We start from the raw sequence: 19720 nt of genomic DNA, 5'->3' as shown, positions 1-19720 counted from the left end.
ACTAAATACAACCACTGATGAAAATATCACTAAAATTCACCAAATGGTGCTGGGCCACCGGCAAGTAAAGGTTAGAGAGACAGCAAAGGCTATGAGAATGTACAAAGAACTTGTTTGTCACATATTGAACCAAGATTTAGGTATGCACAAGCTGGCTGCATATTGGCTTTCGCATATGCTCACTTTGGACCAAAAACGTGTCCAAATGAATATTTGCACTGCTCTGTTTGTGCAATTAAGATGCAATAAATTGGAATTTTTCAAAGAGTAATGTAAATGAAATTTGGATTCATCATTAGAGCCCAGAAACAAAAAGCAGTCAAAACAGTAGACTGCAAAGGAAGAACTGGCTCAAAAAAAAAAAAAAAAAAAAAAAAGGCAAAATCTGTTTCTTTTCTGGGAAAGTGATTGTGACAGTTTTCTGAGATAGCAATGGAATTGTCTTAAGAGATTATCTTGAAAGGAAAAAAAAAATATTACTCCAGCATACTATGCAATGTTGCTTGAAAAGGTGAAGGCAGAAATTGCCAAAAAAAAGTGACATTTGCAAAAGGAAAAAAAATTGTGTTTCATCAACACAACGCACCATCTCACACCTCAACTGTTGCAATGGCAAAAATTCAAGAACTGCTCGACCTACTCACCAAATCTGGCCCAAAGTGACTTTTTTCTCCCCCTATGCTAAAAGAAGCACTTGGAGGACAACGATTTTCATCAAGTGAAAAGGTTATGAACTTTGTTAACTTTTTTGCAGAGAAAGCTTCCACATATTATATGGACAAATTAAAAGGGTGAGAGCATCGCTGGGAGAAATGTATAGACTTACATGGAGACTATGTTGAAGAAAAAAGTTATTTTGGAGGAAAAATATCTTTTTTCTTTGTTAGGTCAGAAATCTTTCAGACAGCCTACATACTTGTTAAATGTTTCCAGCAGAATAGGATTTTAGCCAACTAATACAGATCAGATATTTCATCACCATCATCAGTTCATACATGATTATCCATACTAAAACTATTAGAAAGCTATTTGTTTTATTTCAATTATAGCTACTCCTTCTAATGAAATTTGTTAATGCTTCTTAAAAGAGGTTATTAACCGATATAATTATGTGGATTTCTGCATCAAAATTTCTCATATTGTGTTCTACAAGGGCATATCATGAAAACAATTTACAATATATCCTATTTTCACTGTTATTGATCTGTAGCACTTTTATATAGATTCTAGCTCATTTTGGTTCCAGCTACATTAAATCCAACATAATTAACACAGTCGCATCTGATGAACCTCAGGTATGTTTTTTTACACTACTATTCACATTAACTAGACTAATAATTTAATCAGGAACTCCAAAGTACTTACTAATTTCAATTAATGGCATTAGTTGCAGGTCATTCAGCACCTCCCAACATTCATGACACCGAGCATTATTTGGCATTCTCTTGAACAAGGATGTAACATGTATTTTTGAATAATTTCAAATCCTATTTACTCAATGCAAAGTCTCCTTGTCAGTGAATAAGCCTACGGCTTTTCTCTCTATTCTGAAATCACAAGTACAACTATTGCTGCATAACAGCAGCAATAGTTTTACAACAGTAATAATTTTAATATCTATTCAGAGTTCCCTCTAGTACCTCCAACGTTTCTCATACAGCAGAAATTGAAATTTCTAATGACGAATGGTATCTCGTTTACTGTGATTTGCATGCAACTGGATCTGGCTCCATTAATTCTTCTTTTAAAGTATAAAGACACGAATTTTAGGTATGGATTTGCTGAAATCTTTAATTCCCAGTTTTTGTACTGTTCTCAGAGCTCAAGAATTTAAAATAGCTCATTCTAATAAAAAGAAAGTTAAGATGGAAGTATCATTGCAGCTGCGAAGATCAGTAAACCTGCAAGTGAACGGTCACACAAATCGATGTCGGCTTAACTGTATCCATTCGAAAAGATTCAAAGAAGGGATTTTCACCTTTTCCAATCAATTAAAAATGTGGGTTAGGCTCTTTCTAAAAGGGATTTCTACATTTTTCAGTGGGGCAAGATCTGTCATAAAAATTCTTAATTTGGAAGCAAACAACGATTTATTTATTTCTTGGGAAGATAATTGTTTTTTGGTTTTTTTTTTTTTTTTTCAGGAGTTTTTGGCAATTTATTGCTCACTTCCGGCTGGTAGAAGGGGGTAGTCTGTATAGTGCCTAATGATAGAGCATGTAATAAATAATAAGGGGGTAAATAATATGCAATTGGTTAGAACTGAAGTCCAATTTTTAAAATGAACCAGTTGTTGATTTATAGATGGTTCTTCTCTTACAACTGAGGTTTTTGAAGTTGTTGCAGTCACACAGAACGGTAATTTTTTAACTTGTACAAGTATAAGAAAAGGGAAGGGGAGAGGAAAGGCATGTCATAACCATAAGTTACATTTTGCATTTGCATATATAGCTACATACAGACATTTGTATTTGTTAAAACATTTTCAATGGGCAAAAGTTACAGGTAAAAAATAAATCTATGTAAAATGAAAAGAATTATTGCAAAGGTATTTTGATTTAATTACAAAGACTAAGAATAAAAAATACTACCTTCCCTGGCTTACATTACTAATATTAAAAGTAAAGAGTTTAATATCAATCAACATTACATTAAATTTCCCAACAAAACATTTTAACGATTGATAACTTTTTCTTTGTTCCTTCTTTAATGTTAGTTCTGTGATAAGCAAGGCTCATAATTTTCTTTCCTCCCCCCCCACCACCACTACAAAAATGCATCATAAGCACAAATGCTTGATATGAAAAATCTATTTACAATAAAAAATTGCACAGGCAGAAAAATGTTTTTAAAAATACGTTATATCACTGACTTTTAAAGTGGTATATTTATTCAAATAGTTACAAAAGTATAAAAACAGAAAATCTTGATTTAATGAAGCATATGAAAATGTTAATTAACAATGACTAAACATAAAATGAATTTTAATTACATTCAGTAAAAATGATATGAAAGTAAATTAGAAAGATTTACTTCTAGAACTGTCTTTAAAATTAAAATCCTTATGTCATCGCTTTTGGACATACTAATAACAGCAAACTCCCAGTCAAGCAAGCTGAAATAGATTGCAACATAATGAAGCTTACTTATAAATTAACTATGCACCTAATGATAAGAAATTACAGAACTTCACTAAAAATCCTTACCTTTTTGCTTTAAGACCTAAAATAGCACCTAAGGTTCCAACAGCAGAAACGAATTCTTGCTTAAGCTCTGAATTTAAACTAAAATTAAAAGCAAATCTTAAGAATTAGCAAGTGTTACCGTAACTTAAATTTTAACTTTTATATATAAGCATTTAAATTAAATATTGGTTTTTATTTATTAGCATCTTCAATCCAAAAAATTTTATGAATTAATTTCAATTATTAAGTGTACCCATCTATAATAATGATTTTTACCCAAGCTATAAATTTAATATGTTACTTTAAGAAATGGCATTTAATATGCTATCCCAGCTTTAAAAAATGCTGTTTTTTTTTGGGGGGGGGGAATTAAACTACTTCAACCAGTGTGTTTTTGACCTTTTCATAATAATTGAGTATTTTACTAGTAAGATACTGCAAAGATCTGAAAAGACAATAATCAGATCAAGACTGAGGTGAACAAGGAGGGCGGGCAGAGCTTCCCTTGGGATCCCTAACTTTTGTTGAACGACCGTGCAATACAATATGTGGTCATGTGTACTAATGCTGGATGTCAAAACAAGATGTCCTTAAGTAATACCTGCTCTTAGTCAAGTTGATCACAAACATCTGAAAACAATAGTTTTTCTCACATTAAAAAGCTCAAAGTGAACCACACCATGAATCTTCTACCCAAAACACAGAAGAGCCTTTATTGCATGGATACTGAATTGTAAAATTTATCTTAGTAATTCTCCAGTGCAGAAACAATGCTTTTTTCCCATCATTGGATTATTAAAGAAAAATCCATATTTTATCTTTTATTATAATATAGTAAAAAAACTCCCCCCCCCTTCAAGTCTATGAGCAAGTTGCATATGGAAGATCTTTACAATTTATTTTCATCATTGACCATAAATTGAAATTATGCTCAATGAAAAGAATAAATTGTAAAGATCTTCAATATGCAACTTCCTCTGGGACCTCAGCATGCTGAAATTCCCAATAGATTTCAAGTGATATTGAACTGTTGACTAAGACCATTCACCTATTCCGAGATTGCCTACAATGTTTGGAAAGAATCTTCTTCCACCATAGACCATAAATGTCATCATTAAATGGAACTGAAGAACCGCTTACAGAGCATCTCCGATGTCAAAATTGCAATTTAAAAAAATCTATTGAATTTATCGAATATCTAAAAAATTTGTATACATTGCATTGAAATCTGAAGTTGTAGCACTTGCATTATTAGTGTAATTAAAATGAAAGAGCATAAAATTTCTAATATACTTTTACTTATTTATTGTTATTCAATTGATAAAAGACATCTAACACTCTTTAAAAGATCTCAGCTGAAAACAATGTGTGTATACTTAACAACATTACTTTTCTAATATTTAGATAAAATTGTATATTTTACTCTAATTTTTATTCAAAAAAGAGAACAATTTTTTTCCCATTGAATTAGTCAATACCCAATGATATAGATATATAGATTATCCGTGAACTGCCTCTGAAAAAACAATTTACGACTAGTATTTAAGTAAAAAAAAACAATTTAAGACTAGTATTTAAGGAAAAAAATCTTCTCACAATGATGCAGCAAATTTCACGGCTAAGTTTTTACAAGTTAAGCTTTTTATGAGTTTCTTTCATTATTTTAATAGGTAAGAATTAAAATTTGGAATTTATCTATTGGGGGACGTGAGATTCTTGCAAAATATTCAACAATTTTTAATCACATTACTGGAAACTTAGACCAAAAAGACCACAACATAGTATGGCATCTGAAATCAAACGCTCATAACTGTGACGGAAATATGCTCATCTGAAAATGCAAAATTGGATAAATTGCTATTTACTTCTAATCTGAAATTGCAGTGAACAAACATTTGTGGATTGGTAGGAAAAACATATGGCCAAAGACAATTATTTTTTGAAATATTTATAATAAATATACAGAGTGGTTCGAAACTATATGTTAAAAATGCGCAGGCAGGTAGAGGGGACCTAAATAAGCAGATTTCGTACAGGAAAGTGTGTGCAGTAATGCCACGTTGAGCCGGTAGAGTGTTGCAGAGTATAGCATATAAAAGTGCTGTGCTAGCTGGATTCTTCATTTTCTGCATGGATCTCGAGCAGCATGCTCCGTTACACCAATGCAGAGCTTGCCGACTTGCACTTCATGTATGGAACTGCATAAAGAAATTAATTAACTGCTCAAAGAATGTACAAGCAGCAATTTTACAAGGAGGTCTTACGTAAACCAACTTTTCACAGACGAATGTGGTTTCAGCACGATGGAGCCCCAGCTCACTTCAGCAGGAACATCAGGAATCATGTGGAAGCTGTCTACGGCCAGCACTGGATAGGACGGGGATGGTCCGTTCCCTGGCCACCGAGCTCTCCTGATTTAACCTGCTTAGATTTCTTTTTTTGAATCATATTAAAGGCCTCGTGTACAGGAGTACCATCACATCTGCAGAAGATCTTGTTTCCCGCTTGTCTGTTGGTGCTGGACATGTCTGACGTTTTTTCTAAAGTATGTTGATCCATGCGCCACCACTGTGAAACTTGTATTGCTATTGGTGGCCGCTCTTTCAAGCACCTATTGTAAACTGTTATTTATTTATTTATTTATTTTATTTTATTTTATTTTTTTTTTTCCCCCTTTACTTGTCTTTTCAGTTTCCTGTGATACATACTGCTTTACGTGCTAGCGCTTTAATGCGACATTACCACACATGCATTCTTATACGAAATCTGCCTATTCAGGTCCCCTCTACCTGCCCTTACATTTTTGACATATACTTTTGAACCATCCTGTATATACAGAGAGACCATCTTATCACGAACTATGAATAAGACTACTGGAAAAATACAATAGCTGAAATCAATGGGTTTCTTCATGAAGCATAAAAATCCAAACTGGCAAAGTCCTTCTGGATAACTGGTCATTTGGCGGATTATAAAGAGCGGGAGCAGACTGAAAGGGATGCTAAGTACTTAATCATAATAAATGTTTCTGACAGAAAAGTTAAACGTCACATATGCATTATTGGGATTGTATAAAACAAGAGATTTAACAGAATGATGAATCCAAGCACTATAAACTACATCTCAGTGTAACACCACAGATGACATATTGACTGGCCATACATATTCCTTGAATGCATACAGGGTTCAAAAGAAAAAAGGGGGAAAACACCCACACACAGAACTGTATGCCTACACTTTTAATTTTTAAGGGAGAAAAAATATAAAAATATCTTCACGTTATTTGCATATCCACAGAAGTACAACTTGCCAGTGACAGGCTGATATTCACTTTAAGAAGGTCAGAAACATATATTAATTAGCCCATTCCTTACTTGTTATGATGGGGGGGAACTGTTGAAAAACAGACTGGCTATCTTCAAACCAATTTCCAATCTGCATTTCAACAAGCTGCCTGCAGTTTCTGACACAGCTGTTCAACTTTTTGCAAATTACATCTTCATAAAATGTGAATTCTCACATTCTCTGTAATTAGATGCAACACTTGAGAAGAAAGCCTAATTCCACACTCTCATTATCATTTGTTAAACCAAAAAAAAAAAAAAAAAATACACTTCAGAGTAAAAATAGATCAGTGAAATGACAGCTATCCACATGTACTCAAACACGTGTATATAGTACAGGGACATGTGTATTTTCTATAATCATATATATTCTCAAAAACACATCTAAAGCACAGTAATTCAACTAGATTTTGAAACTGGATAGAGGGAACAATTAGGAAGTAGCAAACAAAATTAAATTGGAGACTCGTTTATTGCAAAGCAAACTGAATGATTCAATACCATCGAATGTCCCTTCATCCCATCGGGCCTCACTGGCAAATTTCAATCTTATTATGCTTCATTTTAATTTTGATCAAAAGCATTCTTATATAAATGTAATGGCAACCACAAATTAACAGTTTTACTATAAAATTTCAGCACACACTTGTATAATACACTTAAATATAATAAATGTACATATTTAAATCCTTTATAGCACCTAAATATGCAGTAGAGCTACTGAAAATAGTTATGTACTTTACAGATTATTAACAAAAATAACCATGCAACTTTTATATTTGTTGATATATAAATTCAAAACTTCTAAAACTCTATAATACATTCCAAGATTAAATCAACTAAAATATTCAGTCTAAAGTATTTGATTACATCACGAATAAACTTGCATTATTTTAAACTTATGACGAACATAAAGATTAGATTAATATAGCATGCAGTCTGTGAATTCCTGTGATTAATGGATTCAGCCTATTTTTGGATAAATTCCAAATTGCTCAAATAATAAAAGTTTGAAATTTCTACATTCCAAAAATATAATTAATGAAACACGTGAATTATATGTATGATTTATATGTATGATTAAAAAATTTTGAGAAACCAAACTTTCCTCTCTCAAAGTCAGATAATGGAATATAAATACTGTCACAATAAAAATGATTTAGGCAGGCATGTTTTATACCATTACACTTGTAACAAGCTTTCCATTTTTGAAAATGAGAAACACCATCTCGAGATATTAGTCATAATTAGCATAATTGTGGAGCATAATTGTCAAACTTTTTGCAAAAGAAAAAGAATGATAAGCTAATTGGATAAATCAACACAATTAGTGAAATAAAAAGCATTGATTTAAGCAATATCAACTACATTTTGAATTGTTAAGAAAAATAACTGCAAAAACATACCCAAGTTGAATAAAATCCTCAAATGTTGAAATAATCTCTTCTCTATTAGCTTGGATAATCTAATAAAATTTAAAAAAAAAAAAAAAAAATTGAAAAGTTATAATTCAATTATCTTTAGAATTTGACAACTATATTTTATGTTAATTAAAAAAAAGATAACTAAATGCAGTTTAAACTGTCAATTATTCCAACAGATCCAAATGAAACTTCCAAAATGGCATGATGTAAAATTGGCATGTAAAACATCTGATGTGGACACCATATTATTTCTTTCTACACCTATTAAATTATACATACTTTTTACTGCATTTCATTTAAACTTATATCCTCAAATTATTCTAACTTAATTAACCAATACCTCAAGACAACTTGAAAATGACATCAAAAACGGCAAATTTTGAAATTAAGTATCTGAGGCAATTTTTGCTGTATAGAAGTCAGATTTCTGGCAATTTTTTTTTTTTTTTTTTTTTTTAACTAAAAAATGATGATAAAATGCCAAATGTGCCTAACTTTTATTTATCTCTCCAAAGTAGCATTGTGGCAACTTAGTCACATGAGACATGTATATATATGTATGTACAGTCAAAAGTCGTTAATTTGGACACCCATAATCTGGACCTCAAAGCTAAAAACTTTCTGCACATGCGCTGCGTTGACACATGGACATAGGTGTTTACTCGTGCGTGTAAGATCTTTTACGACTGTGCATATGCGTGTGCGCAAGTGCAGAAAACGTTTTCGCGTGCGCGTTTTATGTATAACGGATGGTATAAGCTAAAATTATCTAATTATCTATTTCAGTTAATGTTGATGATTGCGTTGTTCCTTAATCTTATAATTGGATCTGGCTTATTATTTTTTGCAGACTGTTAGAGCAATTTTATAAAAAGTAAGCTTGAAGTTTCGATTATGTCAAAAAGAGTTTCAGATTCTGGAACTGCCAAAGGATCTACAAAGCGAAAGCATGTTTCAATGTCCATCAAACAAAAAGTGAAATTGCTGCAAAAAATGGATAAAGGTATGAAGAAAGTGACAGAGAGGTTAGTGAAAACGAAAAAATTTTGATTGACAAGTTAGTCGGTATTTTCAGCACAGCAATTACAGGACTTGAACAGTGGAACTGTGTAACTGAACAAGAAATTATGTCTGTTTATAGAATTAAAGAGAAAGTATTATCACATAAAACGAAGCAACTTAAGCAACTTACATTGCAAGAAATGTTTAATAAAGTAAACAAATACATATTAAACTTTTTTTTTTTTTTTTTTTTTTTGTAAATTTTGATACCCTTTAGATTATAATTGTTCTTTTTTTCATAAATTACGGTTTCATATTTTTAATTTTAGAATTTCTGCATGCCATCTTACGAGATTTAAACTGATGATCTATAATCCGGAAAAATCGATAATCCGGAATCGCCGAAGTCTCGACGAGTCTGGATTAACGACTTTTGACTGTACAAGATAAATTAAAACTGAAAATTTTTAAATCACTGGATTATATAAAATAATTAATTTTGAAGGAATACCTAATTTTTTTAGATTCCTTTTGTTGAGGTTGTGTTTGAAAAAGCCAATATGAGCAGTAAGCTGAATTAGAAATTTTTTTGTTTACAAAATAAAGGGATGAAAAGTATATTTGAATTGCATATGGAAGGAGATTTAATTACGTCAAAACCTGAATGTCCCATTTGTAAGAACGGCATGCAATTTGTGGAGTGCATGGACAAAATAAATGGTTTTTATGGGCTTGTCATAAAAAGGACACAGCCAGCATTATTACATTAACAGCTTTATAAGGAATGGATCATGGTTTGAGGAAAGTAAGTTGAATCTCTTCTAATAATTAAGTGACACTTGTATTCAAGCACTAAATATAGCAGTCTATTTATATTGTATCATGAATACCTAATTGGAAAAATCCTAATTGGAAAAAACCAACCTATCTTGGAAAAATGTACACGAGAGAATATTAAAATTAAGTAGGTTTTTGGTTTTTCCACTACAAGTTGCAAATCTTTTCTCAGGTAAGAATAAAACTATTGTAATGTTGTGAGGCAGTGCAAAATGGCAAAATAAACATCAGCAGAGTACTGCCTGCCATCATCTAGATTCCTTTGTAATTATGAATTTACATGGCATTGTTTTAGTAAATTGATTACTTAAGAAGATGCAAATGTTTTCAGCAGTGTTTAACAAAAACTGGAAGCTTTATGCTTTTTGGTCCAACCTGAAATTAATATCCTAAATTCTATTTTGTATTTGTCTTTGCTTTTCATATTTATACTGCACTTAATAAAATAAGCTTTTTTTACAATTGTTAAGGTTGCCACCTAGTTAGTTTTTACACCAACAGTTATATTTGTTGCTAAGTGCCCTATTAACAGAAAAGAACAATGACTTTCATTTACTTTATTATTACTTCTGAATACTTAAAATTTAAATACACTCAAAATTTACAAAAATAATAGTAGTAAATAAATAATTTTAAAAGTTAATCAGAAATTTTATCAATCCCAATCAATGTAAAGATACAGCAAAATACTTTACTTTTAGCATGTCTTTATTTATTTACATTAACTAGTACATCATTATATTTTCACTTGTTAGCCTCCAAAAATAAGTTGCTGAAAGTTGCCAAATAAATTCTGGTAGAAAATTAACCAAACAATATTTCAAAGAATGTTTACAATGAATTAAAAGATGTATGATTATTTAACACACAAATACCTAAGAACTAAATTACCTTATAATTTTCAGAATGTTCAAATATCATCCTTAATTGCCGAATCAAAGTGGCTTGTCTTTCTCGATCTTCATCCCTTAATAAACGATGAAGAATGGTTTTAAGTCTGTTTTCGTCAATGACATGACAGTTATCAAGATGACCTATAAAAAATACTTGTTTATTTTCAGCTGCAAGCTCAATATAAGACAGTTTTTAAGATATAAGACTAAAAATTTTAATTTCAATATTTAAATTGTTCTGTACATAACACAAAAACATACTGTTTGATAATTTAATGCAATTTTCAGAGTAGCATGACCACTGGTCCCAAGATATTCAATTTGTATAGATTAACTTATTTAAAATACTTTTCTTTTTCTTGTATTCTTTAATGATATAAATATCCTAACAAATGGAAGATGATGAAAATTAAAAGTAAAGTAATTGGATATATCTAGCTAATAAATGCTGGTTAAATACAATTCATCAGCAGATCTAAAATTCCCTACCACTCAGATGGTTAAAATATCAAATACTACAGCTTATTAATAATATATAAGATAGTCATACAAATTACTTTAACAAATTTGAATACATCAAATATTTTACCAACTGCCAAATAAGATAACTTCAAAACTTTTTTAAGTTCTACTGTATTAATTAGACATTGAGAATCTATTATTAATAATCAACAGCCCCCTAAATGTTATCTTTAACGGGTCAGTCCACAAGTTCGTGCGCATTAAGAGTATGCGTGGAATTCACTATGACGCATTTACTAAAACAATACAATATTGAACCTGTTGAAACTTATTATCGTTTGACTAACATATTATTCAGCTCATCCCCAACTTTCGTAAATATCAAACGTATTTTAATACCCACAGAAGATGAATATAGATAATCAGTACAAACGTGCTGTGCTACATTTTTTATTTTCGTGTGGTGAATCTACCAAGTTTGCAGCGATAAAAATTAATAGTGTACACGTGAACACACTATTAGTGTAAGGACCGTCCAGAAATGGTTTAAAAAAATTTTAAGTTGGAAAAAGCAGCATTGATGATGAACCCCGTTCATGTTTTGAACTATTAGAACCAAATCAAACGATTCATTCAGAAGTTTATAGTGAACAACTTTGTCGTCTAAACTCAAAATTAATCAAAAAACGCCCCGATTGGTGAATATCAAGAAAGTGTTGTTTCATCACGATAACGCTAGACCGCATACGGCCTAAAAATGCTGCAAAAAATTCGTGAAATTAATTGGGAGCTTTTGCCACATCCTGCTTACTCCACAGATATTACCCCAAGTGATTTTCACTTACTTTTTTATTTCCCAGTAAAATTTTTTACAATTTACAAAAAATTAAATTCTAAACAGGACGTACACAATGAACTTTCAAGTTTTTTTGTTTTTTTTTTTTCATCAAAACCAGTCTTTCTACAGCAATGGCATAAAAAAGTTGCGTGTAAGATGGCGAGACATTGTAGATAATGGAGGAAAATATGTAACTGATTAAAATGTTAAATTGTTTTTTTATATTACTAAAAATTTACCAAAAATTGCACGCGAATTTATGGACTGACACAAAACAATACTGCAATTGTGTTATGTTTTTTTCCTTGTATTTTACCATCATTTGTGGTGCTTTTATGCTTGAATTTCTCGATACTTGCTGCTATATAATCTTTACAATTCTGCATCTCAGTTTTAACTCTTTTTATTGCAGATGTGATTTTACAGCAGCATTTTGTTTTCTCTTTATATTCTTGAATGTTACTATGATATGTTCCTGTCATTTTATTTATTTACAATTAAAAAAATAATTTTATGCTTCCTATTCAAAAACAACACATTTCAGTAAAATATATAAATGAAATTTTGCTTCAGAAGTAAGAATATTTGCTACTGAAGAAAAGAGGTCTTTATTTCATAACCCCTGAAATCAATGAGCCTACACTAATCCAAGATTGCTTTTCTTCCTAATTTTAACACCACACTGGAATGTTTCTCTACCAATTAAACTTTAGTCTGAATAATAGCTTGATGGTTCTTTTATGATTGAAGAAACAGACAACAATTTGGGAAAATATTACAGTGTTTGAAAAGAAATGAAAATTTATGTTACTTTTCCTTTCAGCACCTACCATGCATTTTGACAGGTTTTTTTTTAATTGTAAATAATTTCCAGCAATAAAAATAGGTTATAGAGTAATTTATTATTATAAATAGCATTTTTAATTACAAAGAATGTTTTTCATTCTTAATTAACATAAGCTGCAAAAAATAAGGACACTAAACAGAAGACAAATTTACAAATATCTACTAGTACGGCAGAAAACATTTCGGCCTTTGGAAGTAGGTGGGGCCAAACGAATTGTACTAAGGAGTCAAAATATTGATGGGCAGTGCCTTTTTGGCATTTGTTGCACCATTTAGCACTGCTTCAAAATTGTTCAACAGATTGAGTATGTCAACCTATGATTGGATCAATAAAATTAAATGAAAGATTCACTGTGAAGTGATTATATTCAGCAGCTTTCAATTCTGATGATTTAAAATCATTCCAGCAGTCTAAGAATATTGTTGTTTCATCTTACTATTCTCTATCACATCCCTTAGTAGTGTAGTCTTTAATAGTCTTAATAGAGAGATCTGGAATAGCAACTAAGAATCATTCTCCCATTTCTCGACACAAACCTCCAAAAACCCACTAATAAGAGGCGATAAGAGGTAATATGAGATATCTATTATATTGCTCTTTTTATCAAAATTATCAAAATCAACAAACGTTTGTGAAAAACTTTTTTTTTTTTTTTTTAATTTTGTCAGTATTACCAATCTTAGTTTTAGGATGAGACATCAAAAAACTCCAACATACCTCTTTGAGATAATTGTTCCAATCCATCATCATGTTGTGATTTAATTGAAGTTGTCACTTAAAAAAATCAACAGAAGTCAACTTTGTGCATCAAAAAAATTACTTGAACAAAGAAAGGGAATCAAAGGATTTGGTCCCCAGATATAGATGAATACTTAAATAAATTTTAATTAAAATTTTAAATGCTAATCAAAGCTTTTTTGTGTGTTATGTGCCTGCCACATGTTCTGGCGCATGGCAGGTGACACAAGGTGCTGTACTTCTCAGGTGGTCATTTGTATATAAACTATTTTCACAACTAGAAACTGCTTAAAAATACCTTCAATACGTAGCCAGCGCATAACAGAAAAGTACCAAATTTATTTACAAGAACTTAGTCTGAATAATAGTTCTGAAAAATTCTACTTTTCAGTTATTTCTAGTCACATTTTCTTGGCCCTAGATGACATACATGCTAGTAGAAGTTGATAGCTAGTCTGAATTTAAGGGCATGACCTCGACTCCCACATTGGCTGTTACGTTGTCATCCTTTCACCCCCTTTATGTATGTATTACTGATCATTGAATTAATGTTAAATCATAACACATTAAACTACGATATCAGATATGAAAACAAATGGAAGACAAGTAAAGAAACTACATGGAAGTGCAATTATAAGAAGCTACCAATAGAAAATAGATTTTTCTGTTAAAAATTAGTCTGAAGGTACCAGAATATCCTTTTTGAAAGCATGTTATAATTGACTTACAACTGATATTTTGAAATGTTTATCAAATACTGCAAAAGAAATTTTGATACAAAAACAGAAAGAACAAATTATTAATGTAAATAATATAAAACAGCTTGCTTTCTACTGTATAAGAAAGCTATTTCACAAAACTAGATGAAAATAGAACTCAAAAACTTATTTACTCAAGCAAATGCAAATGGTGTTGTGAATACTTCTTTTGTCACAAAGAAAGTATATCTCAAAATAACTGAAAAGTATCTCTAATGAAAAATGCCATTAGCTACCAGTTATTGTTAAGAAAGACTGACAAATTTAGAAAACTGGATCAAATTTTAAATTCTTTCTAAATAAAAGTATATGTTCAAAATATAGAAAAAACTTCATTAACAGTATGTTACCCATATGAAAGTTAGCCAAAAAAAAATGTAACTTACATGAAACATACAAAATTATCATCTATAAAAAATATTTATTAAAATGCATAATGAATAAATAATTGAAAGCCTGAACTAATTTGATCAATCACAAAAAATTCTATTATATTCTAAAAGTTTTTCAATTTTGAAGAGGAAATGAACATCTTAAAATTTATACAGTACAAAGTCTTTAATCCGGACGTTCATAATCCAGAATTATCTATAATCCAGACCTCAAAGCTACAAACTTTCTGCACATGCGTAGAGTTTACGCATGCATCATTTTGATGTATAACGGACAGTATAAGCTAGGCTAAAATTATTTATTTCAGTTAATGTTGCAGATTGCATTGTTCCTTAATCTTATAATTGGATCTGGCTTATTATTTTTTGCAGACTGTTAGAGCAATTTTATAAAAAGTAAGCTTGAAGTTTCGATTATGTCAAAAAGAGTTTCAGATTCTGGAACTGCCAAAGGATCTACAAAGCGAAAGCATGTTTCAATGTCCATCAAACAAAAAGTGAAATTGCTGCAAAAAATGGATAAAGGTATGAAGAAAGTGACAGAGAGGTTAGTGAAAACGAAAAAATTTCGATTGACAAGTTAGTCGGTATTCTCAGCACAGCAATTACAGGACTTGAACAGTGGAACTGTGTAACTGAACAAGAAATTATGTCTGTTTATAGAATTAAAGAGAAAATATTAGCACATAAAACGAGGCAACTTAAACAACTTGCATTGAAAGAAATGTTTAATAAAGTAAACAAATAAATATTAAGCTTTTTTTTTTTGTAAATTTTGATACCCTTTAGATCATAATTGCTCTTTATTTCATAAATTATGGTTTCATATTTTTAATTTTATAATTTCTGCATGCCATCTTACGAGATTTAAACTGATGATCTATAATCCGGAAAAATCGATAATCCGAAAACACCGAAATCCCGATGAGTCCGGATTAAAGACTTTGTACTATACTAATTATTTAGGAACTAGCATTGAAAGAAATGTATATCACACATGGACAAATAGCATACAGCTCTCAGGTCTCAACTGCAGCTGACAAGCTGCACAAGACCCTGGCTCGTTAAATTAGATTTGCCTGCAACAAAAAGTACTTTTATTTTTTAAATATAATTTTATTTTGAAATAGAAATCAGACAACTCACTTCTTTATCATTAGTAATTTAATTTCTTAAATTAAAAAATGTGTATAATTTTATTTCGAACTCCTGTGCATTAAATTAAATGATAATTGTTTCTGTCAATCACCATAATTGTCATGTTATTTTTAATGTAGGTAATGGTCATTCGGAGAGTACAAAAAATACTACATGCAATATCTTTTTTCTGTCTTAAGTTTTATTTTAGGCATTTAAGCAGTTATTTTAGATAATTTAGTATCTTTTGTTTAAACAATTTTTTAAATGGTATAGTATTACAGCCCTTCAATATAATTCTCCTCCTCCTCAACACTTGTGAATCCATGTCTCAGAAGATCTGTTTCTTGCAGGTTACTGTTTTTTCTCCCCCCCCCCCCAGTTCTCGAATGGCTTGTATAATTATCAAAGGAACTTCTTTAAAAAAGTAAAAATACAGTCCCTACTCAGACCCTTTAATGATCACCAACTATTTCAGATCTGGTTAGTTTCATGCATAGACTTTTTGACAGATAAGGTTACATTTTCTACTCATATATGGTCAGCACATTTGTCATAACATTCCCTTATCCATTCCTAAGCATTAATCATCCCTGAATAAGTAACATTATTTTCTTGCACTTTTCTGCATTCAACACTTTTTTTGCATATTTCAACCACTCACAATAATGAGCAGCAGTTACATATTTTTAGATATGTAGCTGTTATAAATACAGCACTATCTTTCATAATCTTTTTTTTTTTTTTTTTTTGGTAATCCTAGAAAGAGATCATCGTTTATGACTGCGTATGTCGAAATTTTTAAGATAGTGGAGACACTTCTTCACTTCTAGCCTTACCGTAATTTCGATTCTGGTTTTACGTTTCATCATATATTTGAGACAGAAATCTTTCACCTCTGCCATCCCATATTCATTTCAATCAAAGCACATCTGCTAAATAACCTGTCAAGCTATTGACAAACTTAAATTCTCAAAATACAGTGTGCTGACGCAGATGAAATAAATGAAGCTTGAAATATTTCTTTGCAAGCTGCTCCAAATTCTCCGCCCACCCCATCTAGCCCATTACAAGTACATTTCTTTTACCTGCTGATACAGTCAAAAGTCGTTAATCCAGACTCGTCTGTACTTCAGCGATTCCGGATTATAGATCATCAATTTAAATCTGGTAAGATGGCATGCAGAAATTATAAAATTAAAAATATGAAACCGTAATTTATGAAATAAAGAACAATTATGATCTAAAGGGTATCAAAATTTACAAAAAAAGCTTAATATTTATTTGTTTACTTTATTAAACATTTCTTTCAATGTAAGTTGTTTAAGTTGCTTTGTTTTATGTGCTAATACATTCTCTTTAATTCGATATAAACAGACATAATTTCTTCTTCATATACAAAGTTCCGCTGTTCCAAGTCCTGTAATTGCTGTGGCGAGAATACCGACTAGCTTGTCAACCAAAATTTTTTCGTTTTCACTAATCTCTCTGTCACTTTCTTTATGCCTTTATCCATTTTTTGCAGCAATTCCACTTTTTGTTTGATGGACATCTAAACATACTTTCTCTTTGTAGATCCTTTGGGAGCTCCAGCATCGGAAATTCTATTTGACATAATCAAAAGTTCAAGCTTACTTTTATAAAATTGCTCTAACAGTCTGCAAAAAATAATAAGCCGGATCCAATTTGAAGATTAAGGAACAGCACAATCTGCAGCATTAACTGAGATAATTAGATAATTTTAGCTTATACCGTCCATTATACATTAAACGCGCAAGCGTAAACGTATTATGCGCTTGCGCACACGCGCAGCCGTAAAGGTTTTACGCGCATGCGTCAACGCGACGCATGCACAGAAAGTTTGTAGCTTTGAGGTCCGGACTATAGATCATTCCGGATTATGGGTGTCCGAATTAACGACTTTTGACTGTACTTGGTCTTCCCAGCTTTCAGTTATCCGAGACATTCTTCATGAAAGCAGACAAGACTACAAATCACTGGAAACTTCCTGGAATGCAATATAAAATTTATTGAAATTTTACCATGTATATCTTCAGTTTTGAGATGTAGTCTTTCATTTTCTGCTGTGAGAATACCTGCAGAATTTTTCTGAATAAAAATGCTATCAAATTATTTTATCTTAAATAGTCAAGCAACATACTGATATTTTAATATTTGTAAAAAATGTATTATGAAAGGTTCTGAATGTGTAAATTTAGTATTACATGTCAGAATTATTTTATAATCAAATGCGGCACATTTTGAAAATATTACATCATTTTTGCTATTCAAAAGTCAACAATTCTACACCAATTAGTGCTATTTTCCAACCCAGACTCAGCTATCTATTGGGCTAAATGGGTTATAATTTAGGTGTGTTATTAATCTAACCAAAGAAAGTATGTTTTCTCGTGGGTGCTTTTATAAACTTCAATGTTTCAAGGGTTCATACATGACAGGTACAATTTTACTTATTTGATAAACTCAGTTTAAACATTATAATCCTTGAATTTTGTACTAAAAAATTCAATTTAAACATGCAGTTTTATGTATATTATATTTTATTTAATGTTATCAATATTGTCCTGGGCAGAATTTAACAAACTTTACAGTAATTATGTATGTTTTGGAATGTTGCACTGTATACAGCAGTCACGATTATTTGCAAAAATTCTCGGAACATACTTGTGGATACAGAAGTGCACTCTTAAACACTGAAGAACACGGGCTAATCAATAGAAGCCTAAAAATTTTGGAAACAAATTTTACTATACAACTCTCTAAGACTTATTAAGTACATTTCATATACAAGAAAAGGCCCACCAGTGGCCGAGCGGTAAAGTTGCTCAACACTAGTAGTTCGGTCAACTTGTGCAACCTATGTGCAACTTGTATACGAGCCAGTTTGCCTTAGAAAGTCTTCCACGAAGGCATCCCTCCCTTTAGGCAGAAAGCCCTAGTGTGCTTTGCCATAATTAAATACACCACACCACACCATATACAAGAAAAATAAAAAAAGAATTATATCACTTATTTTCTTTTACAATCATATTTAAAATTATATATAAAGAATTTTAGTTAAACTGTCTTTCAGAAATATTAAAAGGTGCTCTTTTAACTCGAATATTACATTTATGCAAAGAAAACAATGACTTATGACAACTTATGCTGCAGTTTGAACCAGGCACCAGCGCGAATGCCCTATCCAGAGCAAACACCTTGAGAATTTTCCAACGATATTACGAAACTAATAGCGTTATTTACAAGAAAGCAAAATACACTATTGCTTAAACTAAGATCAATTTATTTAATTAATCACTTGCAGGCATTAACAAGAAAAGCATGTTTATACCTGAACGCTTGGATGCGAAATCTCTTTCGCGGGAGTTGGTTGCTCTGTTGTAATGAGAACTGTAGCTTAATCGTCCAGCTGATTCATTCCTCATTGTATCGGCGTGTGATACACGGCAAGGCGAAATTTCTCCACTGGAACTCTTTGAAAAGTTCGACTGCAGTTTACCTCGTTCCTGTCGACGAAATACGAGACTGCCTTGACTATCCCTACTAGTTGAGCGGGGTTTTTCCACAAAATTGTCTTTATATCTCGAATATGAAGAGGCATGTGCTGAATTTGGTCGTTCGGAAGAGCTACGCCGAGTGGGAGGTTCATCTCCATGCACACGTTCATCGTCGTCACGTCTTGTTCGGATGAGTTTTTCTCTCCTCGGCTCTTTATTTCTGCTAAAGAATCTCTGATTCATTACCCTGTCATAAGGCCAAGAAAAACTGCACACAACGTTATCAGCTGTAGTCGTCAAAATTGGACCTGTGCAACATCGCCATGTTCAAATATACTATAGTTG

The 19720-nt window shown here is 31.4% G+C and overlaps 1 protein-coding gene across 4 annotated transcripts in view; it reads right to left on the bottom strand.

The window, feature by feature from the left end:
- Positions 1-19720, bottom strand: part of nonC (serine/threonine-protein kinase Smg1) — a 219019-nt gene extending 199299 nt beyond the window's left edge. For 2 of the 4 annotated variants that reach the window (XM_085813192.1, XM_085813194.1), the window contains exons 1-5: positions 19210-19719; positions 10684-10826; positions 7936-7994; positions 3207-3284; positions 3034-3115 (exon numbers count right to left, since the gene is read on the bottom strand). In XM_085813192.1, coding sequence (XP_085669318.1) covers positions 3034-3115; positions 3207-3284; positions 7936-7994; positions 10684-10826; positions 19210-19618 — 771 coding nt within the window. In that variant the 5' untranslated portion in view covers positions 19619-19719. Of the gene's footprint in view, positions 1-3033; positions 3116-3206; positions 3285-7935; positions 7995-10683; positions 10827-19209 lie in introns of those variants that run through there. The other 2 variants (XM_085813193.1, XM_085813196.1) reach the window with 2 other exon arrangements.

This window comes from Stegodyphus dumicola, chromosome 3 (genome assembly GCF_044657685.1).
Source record: "Stegodyphus dumicola isolate Sdum_Otavi_A_Nest chromosome 3, ASM4465768v1".
Classification (NCBI taxonomy): Eukaryota; Metazoa; Arthropoda; class Arachnida; order Araneae; family Eresidae; genus Stegodyphus; species Stegodyphus dumicola.
This window is presented reverse-complemented; position numbering and strand designations above follow the sequence as displayed.